At 55.5% G+C, this 25,303-nt stretch overlaps 1 protein-coding gene across 8 annotated transcripts; it reads right to left on the bottom strand.

Moving 5' to 3' along the window:
• Nucleotides 1–4,020: 4,020 nt before the first annotated feature.
• ZMIZ2 (zinc finger MIZ-type containing 2) lies at nt 4,021–24,541 on the bottom strand. Of its 8 annotated transcripts, none has more exons than XM_050783386.1 (19): nt 24,462–24,541; nt 16,403–16,514; nt 16,198–16,327; nt 15,590–15,792; nt 15,169–15,352; nt 14,623–14,883; nt 13,561–13,740; nt 12,800–12,877; nt 12,435–12,603; nt 11,416–11,560; nt 11,104–11,314; nt 10,071–10,176; nt 9,641–9,798; nt 8,174–8,241; nt 7,651–7,719; nt 7,079–7,323; nt 6,325–6,494; nt 5,995–6,237; nt 4,021–5,173 (listed from the first exon to the last, which is right to left on the bottom strand). In XM_050783386.1, the coding sequence occupies exons 2-19, from the start codon at nt 16,450–16,452 to the stop codon at nt 5,066–5,068; spliced, it is 2,778 nt and encodes a 925-aa protein (XP_050639343.1). In that variant the 5' UTR covers nt 16,453–16,514; nt 24,462–24,541; the 3' UTR covers nt 4,021–5,065. The 8 variants fall into 8 exon arrangements, with proteins under 8 accessions (XP_050639343.1, XP_050639345.1, XP_050639346.1 ...); XM_050783388.1 differs by having other exon boundaries at nt 16,198–16,312; XM_050783389.1 differs by lacking the exon at nt 24,462–24,541 and adding an exon at nt 24,102–24,246 and having other exon boundaries at nt 16,198–16,312.
• Between the last annotated feature and the right edge of the window lie 762 nt (nt 24,542–25,303).

Genomic DNA, 25,303 nt, shown 5'->3' with positions numbered 1-25,303 from the left:
GAAACTCACACACAGAGGCCAAGAGGTCATCCTGAAAGGATGCCTATTCATGTCCAGCTGCCTCTGGGGCCCTTTCAGGACTGCTATTTTGAGCCCCTTCCTTTCTTAGATGGTTTGAATTGGTCACCGTCACTTGCAACCTAACGAGTCCTGGCTAATGTACCATGAAAGAGTTCAAGACTTGGTCAGAGAAGAGCTGGGGTATAGGACGTTGGGGAAGGGTACCCATTAATCCTCCCTTCTAGGTGGTAACTGAGGGAATAAACAAGAACAATATACAGTTAAATGAAAATAAAAAGGCCAGGCATGGTGGCTCACGCCTGTAATCCCAGCACTTTGGGAGACCGAGGCAGGTGGATCATGAGGTCAGGAGTTCGAGACCAGCCTGACCAACATGGTGAAACCCCATCTCTACTAAAATTACAATTAGCCAGGTGTAATGGCGCAAGGCTGTAATCCCAGCCACTCAGGAGGCTAAGGCAGGAGAATCGCTTGAACCCGGGAGGCAGAGGTTGCAGTGAGCCGAGATCATGCCACTGCACTCCAGCCTGGGTGACAGAGCAAGACTCCATCTTAAAAAAAAGGAAATAGGCCGGGCGCGGTGGCTCAAGCCTGTAATCTCAGCACTTTGGGAGGCCGAGACGGGCGGATCACGAGGTCAGGAGATCGAGACCATCCTGGTTAACACGGTGAAACCCCGTCTCTACTAAAAAATACAAAAAATTAGCCGGGCACGGTGGTGGGCGCCTGTAGTTCCAGCTACTCGGGAGGCTGAGGCAGGAGAATGGCGTGAACCCGGGAGGCGGAGCTTGCAGTGAGCTGAGATCCGGCCACTGCACTCCAGCCCGGGCGACAGAGTGAGACTCCGTCTCAAAAAAAAAAAAAAAAAAAAAAAAAGAAAAAAAGAAAATAAACATAGAAACTTTAAGGACCAGTTAACAGTAGGGCACACTCTAATATTCACTGACATAAAGTTTCAGAAAGGACAAAATTAATTTCTGGTGACAGGGGCCAGAACAGTGATGACCTGGGGTGGGGTGTGGGCTGGTCTCTCCTGTCAGGTTTTGAAGGGCAGGTACACAAGCATGTGCACTTACCAAAACCTACTGCACTGTGCATCCTACTGCACTGATGTCCCTGGCTTCTCTTTGAAGCAACTTGGGTGACAGGCCATCCAGAGCCAGTCATGTCTTGCCCTCCCATCCAGGGCAGGCAGGATGGGCTGTCTCAATGGCTACCAAAGCCTGGAAGGTTGGAAGGGTGGCAAGGAGGAGACCCACAGTGGGTACAGTTACATAGGGCAGAGGTGGGGGCCACTGCCTGCTGGGGAGGGCCATTGGAGGGAGCTGGGGCAGAGTGGGAGGGACTGAAGGGAGCGGAGCTGACCCCTCACATGAGTTGGGAGAGTTAGGAAGTGTTTTTTCCTCTGCAATGTTTGGGAGAATTTGGGGATTTATGTCCATTCTTTAGTGTTTGGTAGAATTCACCATCTGGTCCTGGGCTTTTCTTTGTTGGGAAGCTTTTGATGACTGATTCTACCTATGTGTTTTAGGTTGGTTCAGATATTTTCATTTTTCTTCTTTTTTTGAGGTAAGGTCTCTGTCTCTGCCTCAATCTTGGCTGGAGTGCAGTGATGTCATCATAGGTCATTGCAGCTTTGAACTCCTGGGCTCTAGCTATCCTCCTGCTTCAGCCTCCCAAGTAGCTGAGGCTTCAGGCACATGCCATCACACCCAATTTATTTTTAAAGTTTTTGTAGAGGCAGGGTCGCTGTTGCCCAGGCTGGTCTCGAACTCCTGGCCTCAGGCCATCCTCCTACCTCATTAGTTCTCCCCAAGTGCTGGGATCACAGGTATGAGCCACTGCGCCTGGCCCTGTTCAGATTTTCTGTTTCTCCTGGGACAGTTTTGGTCATTTGTATCTTTCTAGGAATATTTTTGAGACAGAGTCTTACTCTGTTGCCCAGGCTGGAGTGCAATGGCGTGATCTCAGCTCACTGCAACTTCTGCCTCCTGGGTTCAAGTGATTTTCCTGCCTCAGCCTCATGAGTAGCTGGGATTATAGGTGTGAGCCACCACGCCTGGCTAATTTTTGTATTTTCAGTAGAGACAGGGTTTCACCATGTTGGCCAGGTTGGTCTCAAACTCCTGACCTCAGGTAATCTGCCTGACACAGCCTCCCAAAGTGCTGGGATTACAGGTGTGAGCCACCACACCCAGCCAAGATGTTGCTTCTTTTAAAATGTTGGCATTTGCAGCTATAAACTTCCCTCAGAGCAGTTTTTGCCTCATTTCTTAAGTTCTGGTATGTTGTATTTTTATCCATCTCTATTTTCTAATTTTCCTAGTGATTTCTCCTTTGACTCTTTGGTTGTTAAAAAGTGTGTTCAATTTCTATGTATGTGTGAATTTTCATTTTCCTTCTGGTATAGATATCCGGTTTTATTCTATCGTGATTGGAGAAGGTAGTTTGCAGGATTCCACTCTCTAATTTACTGGGACTTGCTTTGTACACTAACATGTGGTCTGTCCTGGAGGATATTCGCTGTGCACTTAGGAACGTGTGTTCTGCTGCTGTTGGGTGGAGCGTTGTTAGGTCTGGTCAGCCTTTTGGTTTTTATGCAATACTTGGCACATACACAAGAAAATATGTGACACAGAAAGTACAATAAAGTGAAACCCACGAAGCCACCACTGACCCTGAGGTTCAGAACCTCCAGCATCTCTGCTCTTCCCTGAGCGAGGCCCCGTCCCCTCGCCATGGGTGAGCACTGTGTCGTGCTGACTCCCTGCCCTCCTTGGTGACTTTAGCACCTGGGTATGAATCCCATACGTATTTGGTTTTGAGATTTATAAAAATGGCATCATACTGTATGAACTGTCTTGCTTTTTCACCCCACGTTGTTTCTGAGATGTGTTCGTGACGGAGCACAGGGCCACAGTGCCCACGCATTCCTCTATCATTTCTCCAGCCTTCTGAGGATGGGCTTCTGGGTTGTTTGCAGTCTTTTGCTTGTCCCAGTCTTCCGGTTTCTCCACTCCATCCAGGAGCATCACGTTTGCAACAGGCAGGGTAGGTGGTGCATCAGATGTTCAGGACACAGTTGTTTGACACCCAAGAAAGCAGGGCCCGGGGCCTAGATCAGGCCATGGCTGAGTGGGACAGCACTGGGCTGTCTCCACACCCAGCACCAGGAGTGTGTGCACTGCTGCTTCTTTTGTTTCCTCCACTTCTGTTCCCTCGTCCAGAGAGGGCAGAAGAGCTGGAAACAGAGACTTTGTCAGGAAACAAGGAAGCCCACCTGTGTGGTCCCAAATGTTGCAGGAACAATGCTCACACCAGACACCTCCCTCCTTCTCCCTGCAGCTTCTGGGCTCCCACAGACAGATGCCCTCCTCTAGTGCCTCAAGGGGCAGGCCTTGGCTGCCAGCCTGAGGATGCCCAGAGCTCCCCTCCTCCCCTAGGTTCCCATGTTCCCCCAGTTCTTGCCTCTCCTGCTGGCTGGCTGGGAAGGCCCTCAAGGATGGGGCCCAGGACAGGAGGAAAGGGTGACACAGACCCCCACCAAGCTGGACAGGCAGATGGTAGGCAGGACACACCTCTGCAATCTCTGGTAAGTGACAAGCAGAGGCCTCCCAGGGACAAGAGCTGAGAAGGAGCCCCTGGCTGGGCTGGGACTGCCAAACAGCTGGCTCAGTGCCCCAGGGCAAGCCCAGATAAGGTGACATAGTGGCAAATGTCTCTCCTGGGCAAGCCTGGAACGCTTCACAAAATAGCTCTTCAGCTGAAGCCAACTTGGAAAATTCCAGGGAAAAGGAAATTTACTACGGGGCGGGAATAGCTGAGCCTTAGCTTGGAACATCCAGAGCTCAACCTGGGGTCCCAAAAGCCACCAGAAGGTCGACCCGGCCCCCAGAGCCTGCACAGGCTTTGCAGGCACAGAGGCCCAAGCTTTAGGCAGGTCGCTGGCTTACAGGGGAGAAAATAGTCCCTGGGAGCATGAAGGAGGGACTCGGCCAGGCCCACCAAGAGGGAGTCCTTTAATAGAGATCGGCACAGACAGGAGACACAACAGCCCAGGCGCCCTGCTCGCACAGGCTGGGGCCCTGAGCCAACAGATGCAGTGGCTTCCTCCTCCCCACCTGGGTGTGGAACCATGGGGTGGAGACGGAGAGGTGGCTTTAAAAAACACAGCTGTACTAATTCTTCACTTTCACAGAAACGGGGAACTTGGGAGCGCAGCCCGCTAGAGAATCTTTACACAGAGCTGAATCTGAGAGCCCACCCTCCCCGCTTGGCCGGGCCAAAGCTCATTGTCCCCCACCCACTGGAGGTTCCTCCCTGATCTGTCTGCACATGGGAAGGAGCAGAGTGCACAGGGAGACCGGGCTGTACAACAGGAACATGCTGGCTGGACAGCTGGCTCCCCTTTCCCAGCTGTTAGTGTTTCTACACTATGTACATTGTTGTGCTTTGTAGCTCCCCCACCCCGAGGATTCTGCCTGAAGCTGGGGTGGGGAGAGGAACCCGACACGACACACGGCTGGGCTGCCAGAGCTCCAGGCCCCCAAGAGGCTGCCATTCAGCGAGGTTCCAAGAGCTGGACTGCCAGGCACAGGGACCACTGGAGCCAAAGGCGCAGGGGACAGAGCCAGCCCCGCCAGATGCCCAGCTCTGCCCAGTGGAGGAGTTGTTGAAACAGAAGGATCAATGCTGGACAAGAAGCAGGCTGGGCGGGGGCAGGCAGGGGTGGAAGGACAAGGTGTGAGGCTGTGAGACCAGGGGTGTGAGGTGTGCGTGGACAAGGCTGGAGAGGGCTGGGCAGGGGCACCTCAGCAAAAACCGTTCTGCAGCAGCAGGCTTGGTAGAGGGAGGTGGCGAGGGCTGCCGGGCTGGGAGCCCCTCCAATCGAGCACAGGGCTGGCGGCAGAAGGCTCTGGCTCCAGGTGTGTTTTGGGGGAGGTTTGGGAGAGACCACCGGGTGTCTCAGGGGGCTGGGCATGAAGGGCAGGGCTGTGGTGACATCTGTGAGCGTGTCCCCGCCGGGCCTGGGGTAAACACAGGATCAGTTGTTCTCAAACAGAGAGAGCAGGTCGTCATTGTTGTTTGTGGGGAGGTCGGGCGGTCCCAAGTAGGACAGTAGCTCATCAGGGTTGGTCAGTTCTGGGAGCAGCTGAGGACAAAGTGAACTATGTTAGCAGCTTTGGTCACTGGCCACACCTGAGTGACCATCCTGTCACCACATCCCATCCAGGTGCAGTGGGGATGCTGAGCAGCCCCTCCCCACACACAGGCTGGGTGCGGGGCCCCACTATAGGCCTGCATGTGCTCAAGGAGGCACACGCCACCCCCGGGACCTCCCTGCAAGGCTGCCGAGGCCAGAACAGCTCGCAACATGCTGTTCAATACCACCAGGAAACGGGATGTGAGGGAGCACAGCCACTCCACACATTCTCTGTGCACCGGCCTGCGTGGGGATCCCCACCGTGATTCCCCAAGGTGAATGCTGGTGGTGGAATTCCATGCCCCTAGGATTTTCTGCTTGGAGCTGTTCTTCCTAACTTTTTTCATGTTGAACTTCAATGAGTTTCTATTATGGTCCAGGGACAGTCAGTCCTGTCTTCCATGTACTGAGTGTGCACTCCCATTCTACCTGTGAGTCAAGGCCCAGGGCTACTGAGCAAATGGACAGATGAAATCTGACTCAAAGGACCGTGCTGTCAGCTTCCAGCACAGTCTCCTCTGAGGACTCTGCGTCGCCCGTATGGCATCCAGGCCCCTCATGAACACAAATGTGGTACATCGCATCCCACCCACAGCTACTCCAGGTATCTGACTCGTGAACAAAAGCTGCATTTAGTTGATCTCATCTGACCGGCTCTCTGAGGGGTCACTGTCTTCCCTTCCACAACACACTCGGAACCCAGGGACAACAGACACACCACCTCTAGCCCTGGCTCCCACGCATTCCCTGGCATGGGGCCTGGTACTCACGTCCAGAGCTGGTTCCGGGGCCTCCCCAGCTCCAGACATGCTGGGGGGCCCCATCACGCCTGTGGCAGGACTAAAGGCCAGTTCACCCGTGGGCCCTAAGCTCGCTTGGCCCAAGGACTGCCGGGACGCTGAGGGAGGGTTTGAATGGTGCAGCTGGGGACCCGGAGGGGCCCCAAGGTTGGAGGTGTGTAGTCCTGGTGTCCCAGGATTGTGAGTGGGGTCCAGGTGACCTGCTGGTGCCATCTGAAGACACAGAGAAGAACTTGTTAAAACAGCTCAGGGGCTTCCCTGGGGAGACAGGCCCCCTTGGCCTCTCGGCATGGCACTGACCTGGCCTGGTAGGCAGGCGGTAGACTTCTCTGGAGTCAGGAGGCTGCTGGGAATGTCAGACTGGTAGGAGATGGGGGGTGGCCCCGGGGTGAACTCAGCAAGGGTTGGGGTGCTGGGCGTGGTGGGCGGGAAGGACTCAGGGAAAGTTCCAGGCCCCAGGAAGCTGGAACCTGCAAGAGGAGAGTTGGGGCCTGGGTGAGGGCTGGGGAAGGCTACCGCTGGCAGAGGGGCCAGGAGGGAGGCTTGCTGTGGCATGGGTGGGACTTGCAGTGCTCACCCACAAACAACAGCGGGTTTTGCAGAAGTCGCTATTTGGAAAAGGGCATTTCTTCTCATTGCTGCCAAGGGAATTGGCCTTGGGACATTCCTAGGAGTGAAGGTCTCGGAGGTTATAGGAATGGGAGCAGCCACAAACGCACGCACCACGCGTGTGAGGTGGGTCCCAGAGTGGGGCCCCAGATGGGGCCAGTCTGTGGAGGTGTTCCAGCCAAGAGCCCCTTACTCCAAACAGGGGGAAGGAAGGGTGGAAGCCCCACTGTCTGTTTCCTAGGACCATAGCCGAGACTATGCCTTCACCGCCACGTCCCTGAGATGGGAGGAGCGGGAGGTGCCCCATGGCATGTTTTGTGTGAACACTGATAACCTAGGTGTGCAGCCTGCATAGCCACATTCTTGCAGGTGAGGAGACTGATCTGGGGAGAGGGGCCATATGCCCAGGGTCATCTGAGGTTCAAGGCTAGCCTGCTGTACTTACCCTGGCCAGGGTAGTCGCTGGGGGCAGGGACTGAGGGGGGCTGCAGGGGGGCAAAGGGGGCAGCGCCGGGGCCCAGGGCGGCGATCATCTCCATCACGCTGGGCATGAGCACGTGGGCGGGGCTCACGGTGCGGCAGCGCTTCAGTGCCGGCCCGTCCGGCTCCTCCTTGATGTGCATGTCAGGCTTCACGGGCACTGGCTTCCAGCTGCATGTGGGGTCGATGGTGATCTCCTCATAGTCAGAGCTGGGCAGGGACATGTGGGGAATGGTTACCTCCTGGCCTGCTGCTGACCCGGTACCCACTGCCCCTCCCAGCCCTGGGCTAAGTTTTCAGGCAGTTTCCCCCCCTCAAATGCTTGCTGCCACCCAGCACCTTCCACGCCCAGCAGGATGCTGGGACCAGCACCAACACTCAGGTAGGACACACACGCTGTCTCTGGCCTGGAATGCAGCCTGCTCCATGCTGGAAAGAGGCTGGAAGGCTGCACTTGGCAAGGGACATCCCCCTACACGTCCTGGGGCTGCCCTCCAGTGGCCACAGATGCAAGGATCACAGGAAAAGGATGCTTACTTCTGAATGTAAATCAGGATGCCCAGCATGTACTGGTCCACCTCCAGGCCCTCCAGCAAAGCTGTCTTGCTGTGGGGAAAAAAAGGGACACAGCTTAGAGACCTTACACAACCTTGTCCTGGGCACAGGCCCTGTCATTTCTCAGCCCTGTCAGCTGTGACCCAGGATGAGGCAATCCTATGTGAGGCAACTGAACAAGGTAACTCTGTGTGAGCTGACCCTGTGTGAGGTGACAGTACAAGGTGACCCTGTATGACTGACCCTCGTGTGAGGTGATAATAAGAGGTGATCCTGTGCATGTGGTGACCCTGTATGAAGTGACTCTGCACAAGATGACTGCATGAGATGACCCTGCGTAAGGCCACCCTATACGAGCTCTCTGCACTGAGCTGCACAATCCCAGTCCATGCGGCGACTTCTCCCACCAGGCTTGTGTCTTTGATGATGCCACTGGAGGTTTCACCCATGAAAGCCTCTAAAAGCACCAGCCCCTCCCCCATCACACATTGCATCTGAGACTCACTTGCACACAGGACACCTCCAAGTCCCCCGCTCACAGTTGAGCTGCAGGTACGACTCCAGGTCAAAGCACTACAGAGAGATGGGGAGAAAATCAGTTTCTCATTGTGGGCAGGACAGGGAAGACCTGGTCACTCTGCAATCCATTTTCAGGAATGTGTGACTTATTTACATGCATATCTGAGACACTTCATTTACCAGGTTTTCCCTGCACCATCATTCTAATGGATCAAGGTTGGGAACAGCCCAAACAGCTCTCACTGGGACTGGAATGCCATGTGGCCAAAGCAAGAATCGGGCAGCTGTGCTGACTAGGACCCACTTCCAGAACATGGTGTTTTTGTTTGTTTTGTTTTGTTTTGAAACAGAGTCTCGCTCTGTCGCCCAGGCTGGAGTGCAGTGGCTCGATCTCAGCTCACTGCAACCTCTGCCTCCCGGGTTCAAGCGATTCTCCTACCTCACCCTCCTGAGTAGCTGGGATTACAGGCACACATCACCATGCCCCAGCTAATTTTTACATTTTTAGTAGAGACAGGGTTTCACCATGCTGGCCAGGCTGGTCTCGAACTCCTTACCTCGTGATCCACCCGCCTTGGCCTCCCAAAGTGCTGGGATTACAGACATGAGTCACCGCACCTGGCCTCAGAACATGGTATTACAAGAAGAAAAATGACAGCACAGAGCAGTTTGTGCAATAGGGACCACTACGTAACTACAGAGACAGTGCGCTGTGCGTCTATTTGTCCATACCCACAGTATTTCTGCAAAGACAGACACGCTAACGATAGTCACCCTTGCGGGTAGGGCAGGAAGACTGGACCCTGCAACCTTATGCCTTTCAAAACGTGAACTCTTGGCCGGATGCAGTGGCTCCCGCCTGTAATCCCAGCACTTTGGGAGGCTGAGGCAGGTGGATCATGAGGTCAGGAGATCAAGACCATCCTGGCTAAGATGGTGAAACCCCGTCTCTACTAAAAAAAAATATAAAAAATTAACCGAGCGTGGTGGCCCCCGTCTCTACTAAAAAAAAATACAAAAATTTAACCAGGCGTGGTGGCAGGGGCCTGTAGTCCCAGCTACTCAGGAGGCTGAGGCAGGAGAATGGCATGGACCTGGGAGGCGGAGCTTGCAGTGAGCCGGGATCGCGCCACCGCACTCCAGCCTGGGCGACAGAGTGGGAGTACATCTCAAAAAATAAATAAATAAATAAATAAATAAATAAATAAACTTGAACCCATAATGAAGCAGGCAGTAAAAAAGTTAGTAAAATGATAATTATATTTGGAAGAAAAAATAGCCTAGTCTTGGGGGAGCCAGGCCCACCTGCCTCCTTGACGGGGGAGGCCTGTCCTGTCAGCCTGACAGCCAAGGCACTAGGAGTTCATGTCTGTCCAGAGAATGACACTGATGTATTGACTCAAGATATTTTAGCAGCAGCAAATTCCGCCAAGGTTCTGCAGTAACCACCTACCTGTATGTGGCGACAGTCATGACCTCGGGCAGGGAGCTGGATCCTGCGGAAGGTGATGGGGCACTTCAGGGACACCTTGATAGCTGTCTGCTCCACCCCGTCCTCTCCGTTGGGCCCAGGGGTGCCAGGGATGGTGCCACTGCTGAAGTTCCGCTTTACTGACATCAACAAGGTAATGGACTTGAGTAAAGGGTCCTCAAGATGGGGAGGTGTGAATGGGGATACCAACTAGGCAGGGACCCACTCACTGACCCACTGACAACTGAGGGGCCACCTGGAGCTACCCACTGCCCCTACTGCAGAGCCACCTGTCCAAGGAGATACCTGGTGTGGCATGAGGAGGTGCCCGCAAGGAGGATTGTTTGGCTTGGGCATGGACCACATAGAGTGCGGATGGCTGCCTGGCAGCTGAGGGGTAGGGGCCACTCACTCTTGGTGATGCAGTGCTCGGCAGGCAGGAGGCGCTTTTTGAGGAGGCCCTGCAGCACTGAGCGGACGGACGGGCGGTGCACTAGCTGCAGCACGAAGAGGTGGGACTGCAAAACAACGGGAGGATGTTGTTGGTGTCGTTGGGGAGAAGTGGGCCAGGGGCCACCCTGGCCAGGTAAAGGGTGTGCAGGGGAGTGTGTGTCAGGGGCTGCCAGGTGGGGGAGGGACAAGGCTGAGGGCAGGGTGGGCTGGGGGTGGAGGGTCAGCCAGCAACATTCCTCAGTGGCTTGGCCCCATCCAGCTGCCTTTCCTGGCCTCAGCACCCTGCCCACTTGTACCCATCTCTGCAGCTGTGCTGGGCATCCTGCCTGTCTAATTATCACCCAGTCACCACCTCTCCATCAAGAGAATCAACTCAAGTCCCCTTGAACGTCCCCCCTGCTCGCACATCCACAGTCACAGATGCTGGGTCTGTGTTGACATCTGCCACATCCCATAAATTTGCGGTGTGTGGCCACCCCGTCCCCAAGGCCCTCATGCCCAGGCTGACTAGTGCACTCATAAGCCGTGCCTTTCTCCTCTAGCCCAAGGGTGACCCTGATGCTTGCTAGAACCGGTAATGCTTGATCAGCTGGGGACTCCGAGCTCCATGAGCTTTCTGCACAGCCTGGTTTCTCTTACATAATTAATGTGACCATCAAATCTAGTCAATTTATTCTAACTGGAAAATAGCTAGGGTGTATTACTGAATCGCTTTCCTAAAGGGCAAGGATGACAGATTAAAATGGAAATACAAGGCAGTAACAAGGAGAAGCAACGCATTTTTCTGAAATAATAAAGCCCCCATGGCCTGCTCTCCATCCCCCAAGGGGGCACACACGCTATAGCAGGCAGCAAGCAGCAGGCAGCAAAACAGCAGGAGGCGGCGGCCCGCCCAGGTCCTGGCTCTGCTCCCACTGCGCCGCTGGGCCAGGCCCCGCCCACACCCCGCCCCACCCCATGGCACCGCCCCCATGGCACCGCAGGACACGCACGCAGCAGCAGGCGGTGACGGTGATCTGGATGGTGTTGCGGCCTGGCTGACACACGTGCTTCAGGTAGAGTGGCTTGTGTGAGGTCTTGTTGTCGCCGCGCTCGATGGTGAGCGGCGTGGCATTGACGCTGACCTGCACCGAGGCTGGCCAGTTGGTGTTCATCTGCCGGTCCTCGTGGTGGTAGCACTTGAACTGCAACTCCAGGTCAGGCCTGCTTAGGAAGATGGGTGGACACCCAGAAAACGGGCCCTGAGAGTGTGGGAGGAGGAACAGAGCCACGTGGGGGTCAGGTGGGGGCCAGGCGGAACTCACCTCAGCATCAGGGTCTTGTAGACTGAGTCTCGCAGCTGGAAGACGTGGTTGCTCACAGCCAGGTTGTGCTGCAGGCGGAAGGGCTCCAGGACCACCCCATCGCGCACAGGGAAGGTCAGCCGCAACTCGTCACAAGGCCCACTTCCTGGAAGCAGAGGCCACTGGCTGTGAGCTGGGCTGCCCCAGCCCGAGCATCTTGTGCCACTCAAGGAGGGCAGCGGCTTCCCAGTCACCTTCCCCACGGGGACCTTGGCGAAGGGAGCCCCTCCTGTCAGGCACTGCTTGGCAGGCCTGAGTGGTGCCCTGGGGCTGGGGCCATGGGCAGCATCTCTCCTGAGGCCTGGGCATTTGGTCGTGATGTTCTCTTTTGTCTCCTGCCTCGGCAGCCCAGCCCAAAGTCCCCTAAACCATAATAGGGGAACATGTCCCCAATCCAGACAGAAGCTGTTTCCAGTGCTTTCAGAGAGACTAGGAGGCCAAGGTGTGTGAGGGCCACCTGCAATTGCCCTACAGCTCCGTTTAGAGTTCTACGACCCCAACTTCTGCTGCTGTGGTCTCCCTGGAATGGGCTTCGGGGGGTTCATAAATCCCCTGAAATTATATACAACATTTTGTGCACAGGGGTATTTTTCTAGAGAGAAGAGCCACAGCCTCCTTTGCAAAGAAACCCACAAACAGAACAAAAAGGTGAAGGCTTGGCACTAAGCGACTTGTCTTTAAGAAGATGGAATCCTTGGCTTTTTTTTTTTTTTTTTTTTTTTTAAAAGACAGGGTCTTGCTTTGTCACCCAGGTTGAAGTGCAGTGGCAAGATCATACTCACTGTAACCCTGAACTCTTGTGCTCAGCCTCCCAAGGTGCTGGGATTACAAGTGTGAGCCACCGCACCCAGCCCTTTTCTTAGGGATATGGCAGCCACCCCCTGTCCCCCAAGATCCTACAGGACTCTCTGGAGTCCTGTGATTCCCCCATACCCACCCTGGCCTCGTCACCCCATTGTCCCAAGAGTGGACAGACTTACCAGAGGGCGATGAGTGCAAGGAGTTGAGGTTGGGCTTGAGATCAGGCAGGAAGGGAGACTTGACCTCTTGGCTTGGTGACATGTAAGGGACGCTGCTGCTTGGGGTCATGGGTGGCGTGGGGTTCCCTGGCAGTGGGGAACTGGGATAGCCCGGGATGGAACGGGTAGGCTGTAGGGTTGAGCACAAACAGTCAAGGCAGAATGCCAGGGTGGATGGGAGTGGAGTCTGTTCATGGAGCACCCACTGGAAACCATGGTAACAGAGGTGGACAGGAGGCAGCCCCAGGGGTGCCTGCCTGGTCGCCCTCTCTCCATATGCCCACCCTGTGAGCCTCCCGGCCCATCCGCCCAGCCAGGCCCCCTACCCCACTCAGGCCAGGCTGGCTGTAGCTGACGCTGCCCCCGTTGAAGCTGGCGCCCTGCCCGTTGAACTGCTCTGTGGGCTGCAGGAGAGAAAACTGCATGCACCTGGGGCTCTAGCCGGGGCCCCTGGACCTGACCCTAGAAGCCCACCACACATGGTCTTCTTTACACTCTCTTGTATTTTTCCAAATAATCTACAAGTAACACTACTTAAAGCAATCATAGCCACAGAGGAAAATGATCAAACAGGTCGGAGGGGCTGAAAAGATAAAGGCACACTAGGCCCTCCTCCTCTCCTCCCCCCAGCTGCACCACCCGGCGCACCCAGGCTCCCAGGGAGGTGCACTCTGCCCATGCACCCAGAAAGGGTGCGTGGCCAGCAGCGAGGGCACATCCTCTCACTGGATTTCTCTGCAGCAAGCAGAAGGAATGAGGACACTTTTCCATAAAGGACATTCAAATGTCTTGGGTGCCTGCCTGCTGCTCCCTGCACTGGATACCCCTGAGATATATTAATCTTGTAAAGGGTCCTTTCAGAAGTGGATCCCAAACCCCGGGAGCTGCTCCTACACTGGTCAGGACCCCCCCACCCCCCATCTCCCATCTCCTGTAGAGCTGTGGTCCATGAGCACACATGGACCTACACACCCTGCTGGCCCCTTTAGCCACCCTGTCACTCTTGAGGACAGGACTGCCCCAAGGTCCCCTGTCCCACAGCACTCAGCATGGAGCCCGGCACAGGGCCTAGAGGAGCCTGCCCTACCTTGTAGTGCAGTCCCGTGGGGCCGGGCACAGACAGGGACTGGCTCATGCCCTGCTGCAGGGGCAGCCTGTGCCCAGGGTAGGAAGGGGAGGGGGCAGGGGGCTGCCCAGGGCTGGGCGCAAACTGGGCGGTGCTGGGTGCGTACTGGCCTCCTTGCAGATACTGCTGCCCTGGATACACCTGAACAAGAGGCAAAATGCCCGAGGGGAGAAAAGAGGCATCAGGGGAGCTGGTTCCAGAGGGAAAGCAGAGTCTCATGTGTGGCAGGGTTGGGGGAATGGAGATTTCCTGGTCCCCTTGAAGATCCTGCCGTGACACTGTCAGGCACAGGCAGTTCTCACATGCAGAAGTCTGTTTTTTTTTGTTTTTGTTTTTTTTTTTAATTTGAGACAGTCTCACTCTGTCGCCCAGGCTGAAGTGCAGTGGTGCAATCTTGGCTCACTGCAGCCTCCACCTCCCGGGTTTGAGCAATTCTCCTGCCTCAGCCTCCCAAGTAGCTGGGATTACAGGTGCACGCCATCATGCCCAGCTAATTTTTTGTATTATTAGTAGAGATGGGGGTTTTACCACACTGGCCAGGCTGGTCTCGAACTCCTGACCTCAAGTGATTCACCTGCCTCAGCCTCCCAAAGTGCTGGGATTACAGGCGTAAGCCACAAGGCCTGGCTTTTGCTCTTTTTTTTTTTATTTTTTTATTTTTAAACAAGGTCTCACTCCTGTTGCCCAGCCTGAAGTGCAGGGGAGCAATCACAGCTCACTGCACCCTCAACTTTCTGGGTTCAGGCAATCCTCCCACCTCTGCCTCCCAAGGAGCTGTGACTACAGGTACATGCCACCACACTAGGCTAATTTTTGTAGAGGCAGGGTTTCGCCATGTTGCCCAGGCTGGTCTCAAACTCCTGAGCTCAAGGGATTCACTCTCCTTGGTCTCCCAAAGTGCAGGGACTATAGGCATGAGCCACCACGCCCAGCCAGAAGCCTGCTCTTTACCACAGCTCTAAAGAGTGCCTGGGTGAGGGAGTTGGTACCCAAGGTCCCAAACTAGGTGACCTGGACACTCACCTCAGAGTAGGTTCTCTTGACCCCCTGTCGGGGCAGTGGCTGGGCCTGGGGAGGCCCAGGATACCCATGTTGGGGCAGGCGCTGCCCTGCATACAAGGGCGTCATTCCTGCTGCCCGGGTGGGGTTCATAGCCATGGGGGAGAGGCCAGAGGGGCCCATCACCCCTCCCATGCCAGTAGGGTTCATGCCAGTGGGGACACCAGGCCCCCGGGGACCTCCATGCTGCAGAAACTGGCTGTTAAAAGACTGTCCGGCCCCCATCTAGGAAGAGAAAAAAAGAATGGTCCAGGTCCCACACACCAAGGGTTCCAAAAGATAGGCATACCACCCACCCACCCACCCATGTGGGCACCATACCCTTTCACAGGACACCCCAAAAACCTCTCCCCTCAGACCCTCACTCCTTTCCTCACATCTCTCTTTTACTGGCCTCGTGAGCCCTGGCATATTCCGTGCTTGTCCCTGGAGCCCACTGTCTGGCTGAGTACCTCCTCCCAGGCCCTCAGGCTGGCTGCCACGTGGGAGGAGCTGCCGAGGGGGACTCACCGCTCCATACTGGCTCAGCTCCTGGCTCTGCTTCTCTTGGAGAGCAGCCACGGTGGCTGTGGCTGTGGCGGTGGCAGTGGCTGCTGCAGCAGCCACAGCCGCAGCAGCTGCCGCTTGTGTGAAGTCAGTGGAGGGTCTTGCAGCATGTGAGGGGAGGCCCAGGCCCCCGGGGCCACCTGCATACCTGCAGGAGACACAGGATTGCCACACTCTCTGTGTGGGCTCATGAGGGCCAGGACCGTGCTTAGCCCAGAGGCATGCAGCACTCAGGGGGAGCCCATTCTTTCTAGACCCTCCACTACAGCTGTCGGAGCTGGCAGGAAGCAGAGAGGGAACGTCCAGCTGATCAGCGCCACAGTTCTGAGGTGCCTGCCAAGTTGATGGCTCCTAGCATACCTGCCAGGTGAGGGGACCTGCTTACCCAGTGGTGAAGCCGGGGGCCCCAGGGTAGCCCCCGCGGCTGTACACGCCTTGCTGCACGTAGCCCTTGTTGGCGCTGCCTTCAGCAAACGCCTGCTGTCCCAGGCACTGTGGGGAGGTCAAGGCGGAGCTGCCCCCTGCCACACCAGGCATCATGGAGCCGCCAGAGGGACTCCCTGCAGGGCCCATAGGGTTCCCCAAAACCTATGAGGAAGCAGGAATCACCAAAGGGAACCAGCCAAACAATGTGTTTCATGCAGCAGTTCCGAAGTGCTAGAAACCAAGAGGCCTGGCAAGCGGATTGGGGGAGCGGTGGAGGGGATGGGGGATAGCACGGGAAGCAGGGAAAGCAGCTGTCCACAGGTAGGTTGGGGCATTTTGTGAAGGCTAGGTGAAGACAGGAGAAGAAAATCCCACACCAGGCGTGGAAAGAGAACCAGTGTCCAAAGACTTAGGAGACTCAGGAGGCCCCATTCTCATGTCATGCCTCAGCCTCTCTGTCCTCACCTCTCAGCCTCTTCGTCTCTCAGAGCTCTGAGGAGGCACTAAGCACTGCCAAGCACTGGGAGGCTCTGTCTGCTCGGGGATGGGGCCCCAGTGGGTGCTTACCTGGCTCTGTGTCGCGTTGCCAACTCCCCACACAGTAGTGACCACGGACAGCGATCCAGCCGGCTGAGTGGCGCTTTGTTGCCAAGGCACAGACTCATATGCGAATGAACCATCACTGCAGGGAGAGAGGCTGCTGAGGCCTGGGTCCAGAAATGACACCCCCAATCCCAGGGCCTGAGGGGTGGGCAGAGGAGCCCACACTCACCCGTGTGGCGCAGGGGGCAGGGCAGGTTTCATGGGGTTCATGGAGTTCATTGGCAATGGAGCAGCCTATAGGCCGGGTCTGACAGTGTTTATCTGGAACTCAGTTGCTCTGGCTGCCCGACAGGAAGGAAGGGATATTAGCTGAGATGCAGCCAGGAGACCCTTTCGGCAGCGTGGAGGGACCCCGGTGCCAGCAGGCCCCACCTCTTTCTCAATAAGGGATCCCTGGGCTCTGATGGCAGGCAAGGCAGTGGAGGAGCCTAATACTGGCCCACCCCACCCACTCTGGTGAGGCTCTGCCCCCACAAACCCAGCCTGGAGGCCAGCATGAACCCTTTCTGACCCAGACCCTGCCACCCGGAGTCCCTGGATCAACCCTAGAGATGGACTTCCTGATTCCAAATACTTTCCCCACTCTCCCGCCCACACCGAGGCCTGGCTATCCATATAAAGCCAGGGACAATTCTAGCTACCCCGTAGAAACTGGGGTTTAGAGAGGAGCCGGTAGCCAGGAACCCTCAGAAGGCCCTGGGGTGAAGGACAGAGGGCCAGTCAGCGCGAGGTCCTGCTCAAGGTCTTGCCTACCCTGAGTAGCCCAGGTAGGGGCATAGGCAGTTCTGGAGGCCAGGGGCTGAGAAAGCCAAGGAGGAGAGTGCAGGGGTGCGGTGATCACAGGAGTGCAGTGGTCAACCAACAACCCTCCATCCTGGCCTTGGGGAGGGACATGCAGGATGCCTGCTGAAATGGGGTATGGGACCAGTAACCCGGGCCCTGGCTAGCAGCCCCTCCGAACAAGAGGGCCCTCCTTAGGGTAGCAGAAGGGCTCCAGGCCAGGGGACCTCAGAACTGACCCAGATTCCACCAAGTGGGGGCTGCCTGAGGCTGATATGGTCATAGGGGCCAGGCGCGCAGATCCACTGGCGCATCCATGACACCCCCAGGAGAGGGCAGGGACACACAGCACAATAGATGGAGGGTGGGTACCCACAGACCTGGCAGGGAATGCGACTTGGCCAGTGTTTCTAAGCAAGGGGCTGGGGGGACACTGAAGCGACTCTGCAAGATGGGGCTGAGTGGATACCAGGGACCTGGTGCCTAGGACAGGGCAGCAGAGGGGGTGTGTCAGGGAAGATGCAGCAGGACACATGCAGGACCACAGTGCTGGCACCATGGGACTTCTACGTGCCATGCTAAGTTTGCTCTCCCATTTAGTAAACAAGCCACGGAAGTGACCACACCTTCAGGCTGCTTCCGAGTGCCACGCCTTCCAACACTGCCACAAACAAGCCCCTTACCAAAGCAGGCCCAGACATCCCCTGGGGCCCTGCCCCTGGACTGTCCCTGAAGGGCCCTCACTGGCACTACCCTGGGTCCTGACACTCCCAGGACCACCTGCCACATCCACCTCTGCCTGCCTGGGCTATCCACAGAGGAACACTGGCTGCAGCACAGGCCAAGCAGTGGGTGTGTGAGTACCTGTTTCAGCTGTTCCTCAGGAGTCCCCAGGCATGCTCGCCTTGGATATCACTCCCTTTTAGGGCTGCAAGGCTGCCACACACACAGACATGCCACCTGAGGTGTGCTGACTACTGGTGCCATCCTGCCATCGCAGCACTCACATGACCTCTCTGTGCCCCAGGAGAGGGTGGCCCCGCATTCATCTAGGCTGCCATTTCTTGTGCTGACCGAGGGCCTCACCAATGGAGGTAGGAACAGCCTCACCCCTCAAAATATAGACCTGGAGATTCTGAGGGCAAGCTGTGTGCCCAGGGCCCCAGAGCAGGTGAGACGTAGAGCTAAGCTCTGCCTGGGGAGTCTAAGCATGTGGCCTTTCACTGGATCTTCCCACCACCCACCACCGAGCTAGGGGGTAGCAACTAGGGAAGAGGGAGAGGGCGGTGGTCTGGACTTCCTCACACCCTCAGGGCAGGCAAGACTTGATTCCTGGCCCATATGCTCCTCCCCTTGCTCCCCCAGTCCAAGTCCTGCCCAGGAAGCAGGGGTGAGGAAAACCAGGGGCTGATGGCTCCAGAAGGCTCTAGGCACCTGGACTCTGGGCAAGAACAGGCCTGGAAGCTGAGATGGCCCAGCCAGGCAAGGTAGGGGTGGCAATCCCAGTCCCACAGCGTGACTCAGGAATACTGATGTTGGGGGACAGAGGAACCTGCCAATAGCCAGAAACTCCTCCCCAGAGCTGCTGGGTGGGGCCTTGAGCAGCCATACACAGACTTTAGGACTTAGAATATAGATATGGTAATCAAAACTGTGTGGTACCAACAGGGGAACAGAACTATGGGCTAATAGGTGAGATCAGAGAGTCTGAAACTGATCTGCACAAATAGGGCCAAACGATGTCTGACAAAGGTGCAAGAGGAATTCAAAGGATGAAGGACAGCCTTTCCAGCTAATGGTGCTGGGACAGTGGAGCAACCCGGCATCAAAACAACAAACAAAACACCTCAACTTCACACCTTACACAAAAAGTAACTCAAAATGGTTTCTAGATTTAACTGTAAAACATAAATCTATAAAATGTTCAGGAAAATACATAGGAGAAAATCTTTGCGATCTAGGCCAAAGAGTTCTTAGACCTGATACCAAAGGCATGATCCATAAAAGAAAAAAACCGATAAACTGGACTTCATCAAAATTAAAATTTTTCCTTCGTGAAAGGCCCTGCTAAGAGGATGAAAAGGTAAGATATAGGCCAGGATAAATATTTGCAAGCTGCATATCCAACAAAGGACGAGTATCTAGAACATATAAAGAATTCTTGGCCAGGCACAGTGGCTCACTCTTTATAATCCCAGCACTTTGGGAGGCTGAGGCAGGAGGACTGCTTGAGCCCAGGAGTTCAAGACCAGCCTGGGCAACATAGTGAGACCCCTGTCTCCTCAAGAAATTTAAAAATCAGCTGGGCGTGGTGGCATGCACCTGTAGTGCCAGCTTCTCAGGAGGCTACAGTGGGGGACCACTTGACCCCAGAAGGTGCAGGCTGGAGTGAGACATGATCATGCCACTGTACTCCAGCCTGGAAGACAGAGTGAACGATGACTGGAAAAAAAAAAAGAATTCTCAAAACTAAAAAAAAAAAAATTAAAATAAAAAACTCCAATTAGAAAATAAGCAAAAAACATAAAAAGACACTTTGCCAGAGAATATACAGATGGCAAATAAGCATATGAAAAGATGCTCAGCATCACCAGTCAGTGGGGAAATGCAAATTAAAACCACAGTGAGATATCACTATACATCCATCAGAATGGCTAAAATAAAAAATAGTGACATCACTAAATGCTGGCAAGGAGAAACTGGATCTCTCACACATTACTAGCGGGAATGTAAAATGTACAGCCACTCTGGAAAACAGTCTGGCCGTATCATATGGAACTAAGCAAGCAGCTACCCTACTATGACCCAGCAACTGCACTTGTATGCATTTATCTCAGAGAAATGAAAACTTATGTTCACATAAAAACCTGTACACAAATGTTTATAACTGCTTTATTTGTAATAGCCATAAAATGGAAACAGCCCAGATGTCCTTCAGTGGATGAATAGTTAAATCAATGGTGGTACATCCATAGCTGGGATGCAATATAAAGGTATGAACTACTGATATATGCAACAACCTGGCTGAACCTCCAGAGAATTAATGCTGAGTGGAAAAAGCCAATCCCAAGAGGCTACGTGGTGTATGACTCCTTTATTTAGCATTCTTGACACACCAAAATTAGGGAAATGGAGAACAGGTTGGTGATTGCCAGGGGTTAAATGTGGGGGTAAAGGAGAAAGGTACTAAAGGTACTAATATCTTCTCCATTTCTATAATTTTGGCAGGAGGAAGGTGGGCGTGAATATAAGAAGGCAACAGGCTGGGTGTGGTGGCTCACACCTGTAATCCCAGCACTTTGGGAGGCTGAGGCAGGTGGATCATTTGAGGTCAGGAGTTCGAGACCAGCCTGGCCAACATGGTGAAACCCCATCTCTACTAAAAATGTAAGAATTAGCCGGGTGTGGTGGCAGGTGCCTGTAATCCCAGCAACCTGGGACGTTGAGGCAGGAGAATCGTTCGAAGCCAGGAGGCAGAGGTTGTAGTGAGCTGAGATCATGCCATTGCACTCCAGTCTGGGCGACAGAGCAAGACTCTGGCTCAAAAAACAAAACAAAAAAGGCTGGGTGTGGTAGCTCACGCCTGTAATTCCAGCACTTTGGGAGGGCAAGGCAGGTGGATCACCTAAGGTCAGGAGTTTGAGACCAGCCTGACCAACATGGTGAAACTCTGTCTCTACTAAAAATACAAAAACTAACTGGGCGTGGCGGCAGGTGCCTGCAATCCCAGCTACTCAGGAGGCTGAAGCAGGAGGATCACTTGGACCCGGGAGGTGGAGGCTACAGTGAGCCGACTGCACTGAGGCCTGGGTCCAGAAATGACACCCCCAACCCCAGGGCCTGAGGGGTGGGCAGAGCCCACACTCACCCGTGTGGTGCGGGGGGCAGGGCAGGTTTCATGGGGTTCATGTTCACTGGCAATGGAGCCAGGTCCATTGTTGCCTGGGCAACAAGGGTGAAACTCTGTCTCAAAAAAAAAAAAAAAAAGGCAACAGGTGTAACCTCTTTACTGTATAAATGTAGTGTCCTGGTGCAATGTTGCACTAAAGTTTTCCAAGATGTTACCATTGGGGGAAACTGGGTAAAGGATAGAATGAATCTCTCTGTGTCATTTCTTATAATGCACATGAATCTTTCATTTCTTTTTTATGAGATGGAATCTTGCTCGGTCACCCAGGCTGCTCACTGCAACCTCCGCCTCCCAGGTTCAAGTGATTCTCCTGCCTCAGCCTCCCAAGTAACTGGACTACAGGTGTGCACCACCATGCCTGGCTAATTTTTGTATTTTTAGTGGAGATGAGGGTTCCCCACGATGGCCAGGCTGGTCTTGAACTCTTGACCTCAAGTGATCCACCCCCTCTGCCTCCCAAAGTGCTGAGATTGAGAGGTGTGCACCACCGTGTCCAGCCAATAATTTCAAAATAAGAAGTTTAATTACAATACAACTGCCACCACCAGCCTTCTGTATCCGCAGAACTGCTGTGACAATCCTTCCCTACTGGAAAGCTGGTTGGGTTGGCCTGGCCACTTTGCTGTCCCAAGAAGCACAGGGAGGGAATCTGGCAGGCAAGCAGAGGTGCCTCCTCCCCCCACCCCTGGTCAAAGGCCTCAAAGTGCAGGCAGCACTCCGTGCAGAACTGCCTCATTTCAGGTCACCTAGCGCAGCAGCTCCTCAACTACAGCACATAAAAACCAGCTTGCAGCTGGTGATGACAGGCTGCCTAGCTCCACCTGAAGTCAGTAGGCTAGGCTGGGGCCTAAGCCTGTAATTTCTAACAAGTTTGCAGCTACTACTGCTGCTAGTCCAGGAACTATAGTTTGAGAGCCTCAGATCTAGGAAATGGAGTGAGCTGGGAAGAAGGGGCACAGGGCAGGTACAGGGAGGGGAGGAGCCCACAGCAGGCTCCTATGTCACATGGGCCTGGGGAATTCCACCCCTGATGCTTCTCTGCTGTGGACAGAGACCACAATTTCCAGTTCCCTCTGAGCTTACTCTTCACTGCACAGGGGGATTTCCTGCCGACCCGAACTCATGCCTCTGGTCTCCTCTCTGAGGACAGTCTCTTTAGAAAGACTTCCAGTCTCCAGGTCTGGTATCCTTGACCCTCTGCCCCTGATCATAGGGAAGCGTTTCTACGTTGTGTGTGTGCAGATCCTCCTCCCATCTCCTGGCTCTGAGTCTGGGCTGGGAACAGCCTGGAGCCTGAAATCTGGATTCCAGATCAGGCAAGGCCCATGCCCACCAAGAGTCTTAGTGCCTGGCACTTTCCTTGTAAACTAACTCCAGCTGGAAGCTAGGACCCCTTGAAAGATGGACAAGGTCAGTCTAGAGGGCCACAAGGCTTTCTGGGGGTCAGATCACATCCTCCTCTAGACAGAGCTACACAACTCACTACCCAGACCTCTCTTACCCAAGTGTCCCAGAGTAGCTGCACCCCCAAGTCTCCTGGTTGGCCTCCTGAGCCTTGTTCCATGCCACCTCTCTGCCTGCCTAGTCAGTTAGGAGCAGGACCAGCAAGTGGGCCCTGTGGCAGGCAACCCTTCTCAATAGGTCACAGATCAGGTCTCACTGTCTCCAAGACTGCAGGGTCAGGATCCAACCTGGGTGACAACGGAGTCAAAGGGTCTTGAAGAAATGATGGCTCTGGAATGGGGCAGGAGCGGGGTCCCTAGTAGCAAAAAGTGGGGTGCTCACATGTACAGGTAGCTGAAAGTCCTGCCCCCTCTACCTGTAAGGCCACAGTACTAAACTGCCTAAGCGTGGGGCTAAGGCAGGATACGGGGTTCATCAAAAAGTCCAGGAATAAGCAATGGCCCAGGCATGAGACGTTTCAGTGAACAGCTGAAGGGACAACCTTAACCTGGCATCAGTTTACAATGTGTTAAGATGGGTATCTGGTGGCATCCTAGGACTGAGGACACATGACCACCTTCATCTCATCAGCCCTTGGGAGCTCAATCCCAATAATCAAGATGCTCCCCAAACATCTTAGGCCTGTCCTTCAGAAATCTACACCGGCAACTGTCATCTGCTTGTTCTCCTCATTTACACTTCCAGCTTGTAACTACCCCCTGGGCATGACAAGGGCCATTCAAGGGTCAGTACCCCTGAAAGTTAAGATTCCTTCACTTCTCCTGTTTCACTAAGCATCAAGGGATGCCCTCTGGTTCTAGCTTGCCAGAACTTGGTGGTGAGTCTGTGTCCATCCTATCCATAATCACCACGGTCTCAGACCAAGTCACATGTTCTATGTGTGTCCCTGTGAAATCTGCGATGACACAAATTAAAGACACCACCATGGATGTTCTGTAATACTGGAAAGAGGGTACCCCAGGGAGAAGGAGAGGCAGAACACTGCAGGGCAGAGGGTCCAGGGAATGGGAGGAGAGACAGGGTAGGTGGAGGGGTAAACAAGGCACCGGGTGGGGGTGCCGCGGTGAAGGACACCTGGCACTAGGGAAGACAAGGCACCTCAGGGGAGCAGGGCATCCTCACGCCTGAGCTTCAGTATGTCCAGTTTGCAAAGGGGTGTCCTCATCAAAACTGCCAGCTGGGGGCTGGCAGCTCAGCGTCGTTCAGCCCAGGAGCGGAACAGCTCCTCGGCGAGCAGGTGACGGCCTCAGCGGGCCCCCACATTGCCCTGTTGGTGGGCACGTAAGTGGGAGCGGAGGGGCGTACCATGTAGGTGAGACTGCCTGGCCCCAGAGCCAGGAACGATCAGGTTGGAGCGAAGGCCCGGCCAGCCTTCATCGCTCAGGAGAACCCCGAGCGCCGCTTACACCCCTCGGCCAGCCTCCAACAAAGACTCAGGGGAGGGCTGGACGACCCTGACGCCCACGGGGCCGAGCCTGCCCAAGACCACGACGCACGCGTGGCAGGTGCCGGCAGGTGGGCGGCAGAGCCTTCAGCCCCAGCCCGGCTGCGAACCCTACCGCGGCGCCGCAACCGAACTGGGGCGCCCCGGGCGACTGGCTACACCTGCCCGCCCGCACCTGCCGGCCCGCACCTGCCGCACCTGCCCGCCCCCGCCGGCCGGCACCTGCCCGCGGGCGGCGTTGCCAGGGGCCACCCCCAGGGCCCCGCTCACCTCCGCCCGGCCTGGCCCGGCCCCTCGCCGTGGCGGCCCCCGGCCCGCGCCGCTCCATGCGCTCAGCCCGCCCTCCGCGACGCCCGCCGCCCCGGGGCCGCCGCCACCCGCGCCATCGCGCCGCCGCCCGCTCCGAGGGCACAATGGAGCCGCCGCCGCGCCGTTCATGCATATGCATGACGCCGCGCAGCCGGCCCCGCCTCCCAGGCCAGAGCAGCGGAGCCCCGAGCCGGCGCTCGGGGCGGGGGCGGCCGCGAACCTGAGCGGCCCAAAGCGGCGGGGTGGGGCCAGGGCCGCAGGTGGCTGGGCGGGCAGGAGACGCAGCCTGATCGCGACTTGCGCCCCCAGCCCCCTCCACACCTTTCCAAACGCGGCGTCGGCAGAGCCACCGCGCGCTTCCTGCTCGCAGTCCGCCAGGAGCGGGGCGGGGCCGGGCGGCGGAGGCGGGGCCAGGACGCCGGGGCGGAGCCGAGTGGGCGGTGGGGCCAAGGTGCCGGGGCGGGGTCGGGAGGAGGAGGCGGAGCCAGTGAGCCGGGGCGGGGCCAGGGTTCGGGGCGGGCCCCGGCGGAGGAGGAAAGGAAGAGTGAGTCCTTGCCCTTCCCCCACCCGCCTCGCCCGCGCCTCCCCTGCCTCCTGGGAGTCCATTGCTCTGGCCCGGCGGGCGGGGACATGACTGGGAGACGCAGAGACCCGGGGTGCCTCTTTTGGGAGGGGATCTTATTAAGGGACTCAGGAAGCCCCTCGTTAAAGCAGAAAATCAAACTTAACTGAACAAGTTCGCTTTCCTCACTGCCCAGTTCTCTCTTCCCAGCGGTTCTACTCCTGGAAAAAGTCACTATTGAGCTAGTCTAGCCTGATGGAATAGCCTCTCTGATCAGTTTCGACCTCTAAAATGCTATTATCAGCCTTTAAGTTATTCTTGACTTTTCCTACCGTAAGTTGAGGAAGACCACATTCTCTCAACTACCCATAATTAAATTTTCTTAATTGTGGTAAAATACACATAACGTAAAACTTACCATCTTAACTGTTTCCAAGTGTAGTTCTGTGGCACCAAGTACGTTCACATTCTTGTGCAACCACCATCCGTCTCCAGGACTTTTTCATCTTCTCAAATGGAAACTCAATACCCAGTAAACACTAGCTCCCCATTCTTTCCTCCTCCCAGCCTTTGGCATTCACTATTCTACTTTGTCTCTAAA

The sequence above is a fragment of the Macaca thibetana genome, chromosome 3, assembly GCF_024542745.1.
Source record: "Macaca thibetana thibetana isolate TM-01 chromosome 3, ASM2454274v1, whole genome shotgun sequence".
Taxonomy (NCBI): domain Eukaryota; kingdom Metazoa; phylum Chordata; class Mammalia; order Primates; family Cercopithecidae; genus Macaca; species Macaca thibetana.
Note: the sequence above shows the minus strand (reverse complement) of the source record. Positions and strands in the feature narration are given on the sequence as shown.

What these genes read in the sequence shown, in the direction of transcription:
- ZMIZ2 (XM_050783386.1), bottom strand. Translation starts at nt 16,452, where the DNA reads ATGAACTCCATGAACCCCATGAAACCTGCCCTGCCCCCTGCGCCACAC. An exon ending in CGAGCACTGCATCACCAAGA is followed by an intron (nt 9,799 to 10,070) that starts GTGAGTGGCCCC and finishes TGTTGATGTCAG; the next exon opens with TAAAGCGGAACTTCAGCAGT. An exon ending in TGGAGGTGTCCTGTGTGCAA is followed by an intron (nt 7,720 to 8,173) that starts GTGAGTCTCAGA and finishes TTTTCCCCACAG; the next exon opens with CAAGACAGCTTTGCTGGAGG.